The sequence below is a fragment of the Mastomys coucha genome, unplaced genomic scaffold (assembly GCF_008632895.1).
Source record: "Mastomys coucha isolate ucsf_1 unplaced genomic scaffold, UCSF_Mcou_1 pScaffold16, whole genome shotgun sequence".
NCBI lineage: Eukaryota > Metazoa > Chordata > Mammalia > Rodentia > Muridae > Mastomys > Mastomys coucha.
This window is the reverse complement of record NW_022196898.1, coordinates 57809975-57820903: the sequence shown is the minus strand read 5'-3', so window position 1 is coordinate 57820903 and position 10929 is coordinate 57809975. Positions and strand designations below refer to the sequence as shown.

At 40.2% G+C, this 10929-nt stretch overlaps 1 protein-coding gene across 2 annotated transcripts in view; it reads right to left on the bottom strand.

Moving 5' to 3' along the window:
* Positions 1-1971: 1971 nt before the first annotated feature.
* The window catches only part of Vav3 (vav guanine nucleotide exchange factor 3), a 343048-nt gene continuing 334090 nt past the window's right edge, over positions 1972-10929 (bottom strand). For both annotated transcript variants that reach the window (XM_031375228.1, XM_031375229.1), the window contains 2 exons: positions 4972-5123; positions 1972-4373 (listed from right to left, as the gene is read on the bottom strand). In XM_031375228.1, coding sequence (XP_031231088.1) covers positions 4332-4373; positions 4972-5123 — 194 coding nt within the window. In that variant the 3' untranslated portion in view covers positions 1972-4331. The remainder of the gene's footprint in view (positions 4374-4971; positions 5124-10929) is intronic.

Sequence of the window (10929 nt, the reverse complement as noted above, 5' to 3'; positions counted from 1 at the left end):
GACCTACAACCATCAAATTATTTTCCTTGCTACTTTGTAACTGTAATTTTGCTACTGTTATGAATTGTAATGTAAATATCTGTGTTTTCTGATAGGCAACCTCTGAGAAAGGGTTAATCAACCCTTCAAAGGATGAGAACCACTGAACTAGAAAATCAAAAGTATCTTGGAGGATTTCAGAGTGCTTAGAGGATTTTAGAGAACGTTTATATGACTTAGAGTCAAGAAATTTTCCCTTGCCAGCACCTTTTTATCATCATGACATGAGCAAGCCAGATCCCAGCTTGGACACTGGGCTATTTTGGAGTTCATCTTGCACAGGACTCATGAGATAGGATATGAGGTGACTTTATGTACATTCTCACTCGACACCCAGAGTTCTTGCCATCTGGCCATGTGCCTGTGAATTTAATTGCAGTCACACTGTGCTTAGAAATTCTGGAATTTTCTACCTAAGTCAGAATCTAGAGTGCTTCCCAGGAACTTCAATTTTTCTGTCATAGCACCCCCACCCCCACCCCACCAATATGGTCTAATCAATGGGACCTAATGAGAGAGAGAGGATTCTTTGTGACCTCAGTTCGGATACTGGATACTTGTTCATTACTTAGAAAAAGAGCCTTCCAGAGTCTGCCAGCCCAGAGAGATGTATCACATCCTCATCGGGGCCCAAGCAATCCCAGGAAGAGAGCTGCAGTGCATCCTGAAGTGATGCATGAAGACAGTTTGAAGGGGTTTGAGCTGGTGAAAATTCTGTCTTCTTAGCTACAAGTATGTGGAGCTGTTGAATGCCACGTCTGAGCTTGTTTGTGTTTTTGCATACTAATCTCCCAGAACATATATCTTTTAGTCTGTCTATCATTTGAACGCTGAAAATTAAGCTATGCATAAGAAACAAAGCCTACGCTCTCCATTGTTCTCAGAACAAAGACAGCAAGCTCATAATTTAGCATCTGAGTACATGTTTTATAGTTCATGAAGCAAAGGAGAGACCAAGATTATTTTTGAGTACCTACTATGCACAAGGGTTCATACAAATAGCATTTTTCACATGCTATTTTCTTATGCTATTTTCATATGCTATTATAGCTCTCATATAATTATCACTTAACATAAATAAAGAAACATTTACTCTGGAGATTCAGTGGCAGAACTAGGGTTTGAACCCAGATCTAATTGATATAGAAACTCTGTCTTCGTGGCACATCAATTGATTCAATTCCCTTCTCATAGGGATTCATTTAGAACCCACAAACCTTCCACTTCAATTTAATAAATGAATCTGATTTATGTTAAGGGAATTAAAAAGTTAAATAGTAACTATCTAATTGTCTACTTGATAATGACAGTGATGTGATGACCAAACTTGGCTCCATATAAGACAGAGTTTTAGAGACTAGGAGGAGCATTTTGTACACATTTATATATATATATATATGTATATATATATATATACATATATATATATCACTATTTATTCATCAAATAGCATTTCTTGGCAATGTGAGCGTCAAAATAGTCTAAATTTTTTTCCTGTTATAAAGTGTGCAAATATGCCTCAGCTTCCTCACCTGAAAATCAAGATGATGCAGGATAATGAGGTAACTTTAGCTGCACATAGGGCTTTAGGATGGCATGCGGTATTCACTAAAATGCGGAAGAGATGCTACTGGCAAGTGCAGAGTTTAGCTTATGGTTCCTAGTTCATAATTTTGATAGCAATTCTAAACTAACTCCAACCAAAATCAGGGTTAGTACTCAATAGCTAATTATGAGGTTGTTATATATGGTGTAAGACCACTCAAAGATAAAAATCTTCAGCCCTCAAGAAATCATAGACTGTTTGCATAGAATGCAGAAGACCACGGGTTCTATCCCTGGGACCACACATGTTAGTGTGTGCATGCATGAGCACATACACACACAAACACACACACACACACACAAATAAATAAAAAGAAATACTCTGAATGCAAGTAGTATCTATTTTATTGACATATTTACAAAATATTACAAAGTAAAATGCCATTCTAACTCACCATATGACACAAGGGCTACAGACAGGCAAGACAATGTCCATGAAAAACATTTACGTCTGTCTTTGGTATTAGAAATCTACACAGATCGTGGCATTTAAAATCTCCAATACAAAGTATTAACTGCAGACAAAGTTGTCACTGGTAATGTCATGAAAAGAGGCTCTGTATCCTCTGCTAGGAAACTCTGAGGCTAATGAAATGCAACAGGGAGACCACATACCACTTGTGAGGCAGGGAGTCTATTGACTGAAATCAACAATACATGCTACAATACTGTACACAGGAGTCTTCCAAGTTGTGGGAAGCTGCACTCTCCATAGCAACACTTGCTGACACTAACAGACAAAACATCTGCAAGACCCAGATAAGACCTTATAGGTAGGAATCCATTCCAAGAGTAGACCTTGCCAGTACAAGTTGACTGTACAGACACTTTATAAAATACATTTTCATGACCATTTACACATATACAAAAGCTCAAAATTTTTCTAAAACACAATCACAGTTTACATAATTCTGAGGTAAAGGTCTTGAGTCTATTCAAATGAGAAGTCCTAGCCCCCCTGAGGTCTCTTCCAGGAATATGTACGTGTCCACCAAACAGGTTCTGGCACTCCTGTGAGATGGGAGAGAACAGGTTGTCTCAGCCCTTTCATGTCAGAGGTGACCAAAAAAAAAAAATCTGGTACAAAACAAGCGTTTAGATCACTTTTAAGATAAAAATACCTCTATTTTTTTTCCCCAAGAAGAAATATTTTCTGAATCTTGTCAGAACACAGCTACTGCTACCAAAGAACTACTCTAGCATGGAAGGGCCAAGTTAGTATCTTAACTTGTCAGCCTCGGCTAGGGACTCCATGCATCTCAGGAGGAAGAGACTTAGACTCCCCGTGGAACACAGTGAAAGGTTAGAGAAAGAAACATGCTGCAAGGTAGCTCTCCCTACTGATGAAGACATAGCTAGCAAGGCTTCAGAAGGGAAGAGAGGAGCCAGGGGAACACGGACATCAGGCACCTTCCCATCTGTCTCAGAAAGAATGAAGGACCAGTGTGCCTGTCTTCCCAAATCCTCAATAAAGCTCTTTTAATAGTGCTACTATTAAAAAAAAATTGGAAATCGGCAAATATACCCCGGCTCTCTCTTAAACAGGGCTTGAATCCACTAGCTCACAAATGAACACATCAGGGCAATACGGGGTTCAGCATATTATGTTTTGTAGGTCAGGATGTAGATGAAAAACAGAGGTACTCTGTCCCAGTCTTTCCAAGTGGGATTGCGAGCTTCTGGAAATGTTTGATGCTTATATAAACTGCTTGCCCTGGTCTTTATCTACTGGGGGAAAAAAAAAACAAATCCTAAATGCTCCTCAACTCTTTCTAGAGAGAAGGAAAAGGCTTGTGTTAATAGCTATTGCAGCTATACGATGATGTCTTATGGACTCATTACAGCATTTGATCTGTCTCTGTAAACACCTCTACCTCTCTGGGATTCCTGGCAACCAAGCATGATCTGCCCGGCCATGATTCCCTTTGTCAAGCATGACATTTCCAAAACACCCTATGAAATCACAAAAGCTGTGAGGCTTTAATACAAAGACACTTCCTTTCATGTGCTTCTCTTTTTCTTCTTTATAAAGAAGTGTGGAAATATAATCAGGACATCAAATGAATAATTAAAACCCTCTCTGTAATTTATCACTTATGATGCAAACCTGAGCATGAGCCTCTTTTATCTTATCATGAGTAACATCTGGGGATAAAAGTGTTTGCCAGGCAGTGAGTCACCTGTTGAACAATTTAAGACGAGAAATGCTGGATCTTTCCAGCAGGCTGGATCTTTCCCAGATGGCAGACTCTACTTTTTCTTCATGCTGGGAAAAAGCAAAATTAAACTTCTGTTTCTTTGTATCATCAAAAACTGTGAGAACAAAGTAAATATGCAAGAAGTGTTTCTTAATGGCTGGATCCATGGTGTCTGGCCCAATGAAGTAAGAGAAAGCTGATCCGATGTGTTTGCGGGACTCTTCAGGGGAGGAAAAGCCGTTGGTTTTGCCCTGGTTCCTGACAATGACAGACTGGCAGGCTGATTCTTGCACTGCTCTAGGCGAGCCATTAATCTGTCAGTACCAGCATCTTTAGAAATCCCAGCGTTAAGACTTAGAAAGAGAAAAAAGAGGGTGTTGAACAGCCAAGGACGCTGCTTTTTAAACACTTCAGTTAACTCATAATGCCGTGCAGGCTTCTGTTTATGTTGTCTGAGATTTGACTGAAGGGTCAACACCGGATTGGATTTTACTCATCTTCTTCCACATATGTGGATGGAAACCAGCCCACCTATGGGAGATAAGGAACAGACATATCAACACCTCTACTGCTTCAAAGGATTCTACAGACAGAGAATCCCTCCTTTTCCTAACACCTTAATTATGCTGGGGTTTTTATGCCCACTGTAGGAAGACTGGCTTAACAGCTAAGATAGGCCTCATAGAGATAGTGATCTCGACTAAGCAATAAAAGGAGCTTAAAACATGGCTCGAATCCACTAGCTCACACATGAACACACATCAGGGCAATATGGGGCTCAGCATCATGATTCCCATCTCTTTTGTAGGTCAGGATGAAGATGAAAAACAGAGGTACTCTGTCCCATTCTTTCCAAGTGGGATTGCGAGCCTTTGGAAATGCTTGATGCTTATATGAACTGCATGCCCTGGTGCTTAGCTACTGGGGGGAAAAAAAAACAAATTCGAAATGCTCCTCTACTCTTCTGACATGCCAGTCAACTCTTGGCCATTTTGAATAGTAATGCAAGCCTCCAGCCCCTTGTAGCCAGACCACTGAAAGGACAAGTCTACACCGCCATAGCTGCCAGGGACTGTCCGGCCCTCTCATTCACAAAGAACCGACTGGCACAATCAAAGGGACCACTCACCCTGCCATTCACTTCTCCTCGCCACCAGCCATTTGCACTCATCTTTGTGTAAATCTTCACCATGTCTCCTTTCAATAAGGACAGCTCCCGCATATCTCTTGCACAGAAGTCGTACCGAGCGATGGCAATGCCCAGTACTTTGGGACTTAACACTGTAAAGAAAACAACGCAGAGTGGGAGTCAGTGTGAAGTTGATTGCATCCAGCCGTGAGAACCTAATTAGACCATTGCTGTTGGTGCTATCAAATGCAGGGCCGTGACTTCCTTACGGATTAGCGACAATGTCAGCGGGAGTCTGAAAGCAGCACAGTTGCTGTTTCAACCCAATCAGGTGTGATCAAGTTCATTCCAGACAGTTAAATAACCACTGTTCTGCTTTTGACACTCTTCATAAAGCTTCTGCAAAGCCAAAGCCAAACTGAAATGACTAGGTGAATGAATTTAAGGTAACTTTAACACAATCCTACAACTGAGGGCACTATACTCTGTTTCTCAATAGAACCTCTGGGGTGAAGCTTTCTGGTCTTCACCTGGTAACTTCTTTAGCTAAATTCTGAGCAACTCAGTTCTGAGCTCTGATAAAGTCTGTGAAATTAATCTCATCATTTCTAAGAAAGTGGCACCCCCTTCCCCGGCCAAGTGTTTTATGATTAAACCATCCAGGGATCAACTCAGTTTTTATTTCCTATACAACTTTGTATATGTGAAGGCATGAGTTTTCACTGACAGAACACACGAACTTCTTTTCATGAAAACACTTGACTTGCCGTCAATGTTTACTGCAATGTCTAACCAAAATCCAGGCACAAAGGTACCATTGCTCGGCTTGGTTTTCTGTTTGTTTAATGTTTCTGGTGGCAGGAGAGGAGCCAGCCCTGTCTGAACGGGAAACTCCTCCGTTCATGCTGTGCATGGTTGTTGATCTCTAGTGCTTCATAACAGACTTTGTAGTGACTGCTCCACCTGTTGCTCTGTGGGGGTCATAAAGTGTTTTCAATGATATGTGCTATGATTCTGAGAATAGCTCCCCCAAGACTGGTTGGACTTTATAAATCTTAAATGGTAAAGAAACTTAAGTGTAAGAAAAAGCAACAAATGGAAAGACCATCCATCTGTATTATAACAATTCCCAGTGCCCAGGTAGCTTATAATGACCCATGCCACCCGGGAACAGTCCATCCACTTGGCAACAGGGACCTCAGGTCTATCATTCATGGCTTTATAATGACAGCTCTTTTTAAAGTCTCCAGGTGTCCATCATAAGATAAACGAATGGCAATACTGTAGATTTCAGAACTGTAAAGGGAGTAAAACTAGGTCATTTTATTTTACCATTCAGGACACAAACCACTTTAATGGTTTCCTTCCTGAAAATGGTCCCATTGCCAAGGCACTGTTCTTAAAGTCAGTGCACATAAAAACCCCCTTGTGATGGAGAGACCCAATTGTAGACTTGACTGTGTGACCTCACACAGGCCTCTCAACCCCCTAGGCCACATTTTTCTCATCTATAAAATGAAAGGTTTGTACTAGCTGACTTCTAAGGTCTATTTCAGAATTCTATGTTCTATAGGGACTTACAGGTTAATTTTTAAAAAACCCACAAGAAAACGTACTTTATCGAGGCTCAGTGTCATATAAACAGTCATTTAACTCTCCAGGTAATGATAGAGGTTCAGATCAAAGTGCTGGGACATTTTGAAGAGCTATAGAAATGGTGGACATGAATCCTCATTTCAAGAAATGCATACTGAATCTTATTCTTCTCTTTGGAGGGGAAGTTGAGATTTTGGGTCCTTTTTATTTTCTTGATGGAAATGCACAAAACCTAATTTTTCTCCACTATGACTTCTAGTCCTCAGGAAAGATGAAGGATTGTTCAGAGTAGTTCATCTCCCTTTAAATTCTCATTCCCTCACCCATCTCCAACTTCTCCACATTGACATATGGTAAAATGTAAAGTGTCACATTGAAATTTATGGCATTAACATGTACACACATACACACACACACACACACAAACACAAACACACACACACACACACACACACACACGGAATGTCATGGCAAACAATGACTCTACAGCCAGGAAGAGTGAACTGCATGGTGCTAATGGAACACTAGGGATTGTGTTGGAGGACATGAGTTTACATGGGAAGCCATACACAGAAGCCAAAATATTGTATTTGCACACAGAAGCAAGTTGTAGCGACATATAAAAGCAGTAAGCAGTACCTGACCAGAAGGGAGTGGAAGAAGGGGGAACAAAGCTGTAGTCTGGAGGAGTTACAAAAGAAAAGCCACAGAACAGAGGAGGGGCTTAGAGAAGGAAAGAGAAAGAAGCAAAAGAGCATTTAAAAGTTGGCACAAAAATATCTCTCAATACAATGACTTTGCTGTTTGTAATCACAAGAAAACTGTCACATCTAAGTTGGAATATCAAGCTGTGCTTCTTACCCACCATTCTCCTGTCACCATTTCTAAATGAGAAACATGCCAGACTTTTCCACTTTGATTGACATTAGTTCTAAGATTCAGAGCTGTCTGTCATTTAATAGGCAAATAACAAACACACCCCATGTTGCCACCCAAGTCCTATCCATCCAAGGATGGCACGATTCCCATTTTGTTACAATAACAGGAAGGGGAATGTATTCATATAAATATGTTCCTAATCAAAAGCAATATGAATAAGTAAGAATTTACAAAAACAGTACTGGTAAGAGCTTATAGGGCTGTGTCCATGAAACATAAGGAAACATGGAAAAATCCGAGATATTTCTTAAGTAAATTTAAACAATTTGCTAAGACTCTCCCTTACTCACAGTGAAGCATGCATATCTTACTGTGAACAGGGAAAGTCAAGCTGTAGAGAGGTATAGCATAGATAGTTGCAATTGTGCACTCAATTCTTTCACTCTATAGTTTTAATAGTAAAAGTTGATTGTACTCATTATCAAGTAGTCCCGAAATATTAGTTACTATTGCTCAATACATTGAATAAATCAATCGCTTAAGACATTACAGTAAATAAGAGGAAGAAATTAATGCTTTCTTTTGCATCTGAGAAACTCTGGATTCACATCTGACTTCATTCATATGAACTAATGGTCTCTTCAGTGAGCACTGTGGTTCATTATAATGCTTCCATTTGACCTACTGATTCTATGGTGCTGTTAATAACAGACAAGGAAAACCTGGGTTATAGACTTTATTGCAGAATTTAATCTTCCCTTCATTCATCTGGTAGAGGGTTGAATTCAACCATGTTCAGCTAGAGGAAGGTTCATTTTCTCATCTCCTTTACATCTCCTTTACATATGTGTGTGTGTGTGGAGGGGGATGAGGTCCTGACCAAAGCTATTAAAGCAAAACTATCACAAAGCAGCTTCTGGGATCTTTCCTTTTAACCCTTTATTCTATATTGCTTTCTGGCATGTGAGGTTGCCAATGTGCTCCATCAAAAGGAAATCTATTACCTTGAGGACAGAGAATGTGCTCGAGGGAACATCAATTACTGAGCTTTCACAGAGTACGGGTAGCCTTCTCTTCCATTCAGCTCTGAGCTCTTTCTGTTTTTATAGGGTGGACAAATAAATGGACTTTTCTGATTAAACCAAGAGTGTTGGGTTTTCTGTCACTAGGATCCAGACTTAACCTAAAGCACTGTCCTCGAAGATGCAATAAAAACAGGCAGAGCAAACAGGGATGAGCGTGTGTTTTTCCATATATCTCTTTTTAGGCAGTTGCCTGATACCTCAAACCAGTACTGTTATCTCTAAGTGGATTCTCCAGGATCCTACCAGCAGCAGTGACCTCTTAAGTATATTATCTGACTCCAGTCAAGCAAACTGGGCTAAGGGAATTGCAAGCAATTCAGTTGTTCTTGAAATCATTGACTGGGAAGTCTTTGCACACAGAGGGATCCATATCTGACTCTCTTTTGTCATGAATGCCCTCATATTTTTCTCTATTCCATCTGCTCTCTCCGTTAAAAAAAAATACACTGCTATATGCCACCACAGCTAATTTTATAATACGGCAAGTACATGTTTACTACTGTGCAACAGAAATGACAAATTTCACTCTCCTCTACACCTATGTGTCTGTGTGTATGTGTGTGTCTGTCTCTCTCCATGTGTGTATGTGTGTGTTGGTAGGGGTAAGGTATGGCTGTGCATGCATACAGAAGACAATTTTGTCTTGTTCTCTCAGTTACTTCCCTGAGATAGGGTCTCTTACTGAACCTGTGGCTCAGGTGCCAGTCAGCCAGCCAGGCCCATCAGTCCTCCTATCTCTGTCCCCAACAGCGTCAGGTGTGCATGGCTCTATCTCTATCTATGGCTGCACAGATTTAAGGTAAATGCTGGGATTCTGAACTTGGGTCCTCCTGCTTACAAAGCAAGAGCTCTTACCCAGTCTCCCTCACCCCATGCCTTCACTCTCTTGAGGTTATGATGTACCCATTGCCAGATAGAGAAGAAGATGACATTTCTAATAAAGTAATTAGCCCATGACTAACCTTGCTAATGACAAGACATCTGGTGTCAAGATTCCTAGATCCCTATCTTATGACTGCAAGAACTTCAATTAGAAGCCATGTTCTACGTATTGCACTGACAGGTAACAGGATTTTCTTCCATGGACTATGTTCGATTTCATGCTTCTTTGGTCTAATTTCATTCATTTTTTTAAAAAAGAAGAAGGCTGTATTTCTTTTAAAAAAAGAGTCTAATGAAGGTAATGTAAGCCAAGAATCTGAAATATCACAAGAGATAGCTTATCTCTAAAGGGAAGAAATAAGAAATCAATGCATACAATTAAATGCCATTTAATAACTTCAACAGTAGGAAGATAAACTAGATATACAACTGATCTACCATAATAAAATCTAAAATTTCTGATTATAGATAATGCCTTACCAAGGAAGGTGAGTCTACATCGACAGCACTGGAGAGGGTTACCTCTATCTTTTATCAAGGCTTAAGTACCTTAAAACTATTTGCATTCCAACCAAGTACCTAGAATTTCAAAATTTCTTAAATTAGATCTAAAGTAGGATAATTTGAGGGCAGTGGAGAGATGGAACAGTGGTTCAAAGCGCCTGCTGCCCTTGCAGAGAACCTAAGTTTGGTTCCTGCCAGATACATTAACTAACTCAAAACTGCCTGTAGTTCTAGCTTCTAGGGTACCTGGAACTGTCTTTTAGGCTCTGTAGACCCTTACATCCCCACATCCATATTCAAATACCAACATATGTATGTATATGTATATGTGTGTGTGTGTATGTGTGATCTTTAAATGAAATAACATGGTATATTCCAGCTAAATAGCAGTTATTCTAGGTGACTGGCTTCAGACCATTGACCATTTGCTGGTCAAGTTCTTGGACTTGGGTTCTCTTAGTGCTACCCTGAGACTTCAAGGGTTTTCAATGACATTACTATGAAGAAGAGCATCATCTCAGATTTCACTAGTTGAAAACTAAACTAACCATCTTCTTCTTTGTAGGTCTGCTAGCTAGTTTTATATCAACTTGACACAGCTGGCTCGAGTCATTTTAGGAAAAGGAGCTTCATTTAATAAAATGTCCCTACACACTGGCCAGTGGGCAAGACTGTGACACATTTTCCTGATTGATGATTGATGGGAGGGGACTCAGTTCACTGTAGGTGGTGGTACCCAGGGTGCTGGTCCTGAGTGCTATAAGAAAGCAGACTGAGAAAGCCAGGGGAGCAAGTTAGTATGCAGTGTTTCTCAGTACCCTCTGTACCAGTTCTGGCCTCCAGGTTCCTACCTTGAGTTCCTATCCTTACCTCCCTGAGTGATGACAGACTATACACTGTAAGGTGAACTAAGCCCTTCCATCCCTAAGTTACTTTTGGTCATAGTATTTTATCCCAACAATAAAAACGCTAATTAAGAAATACAGCACAATCTGTCTTTTTTTTTTTTTTT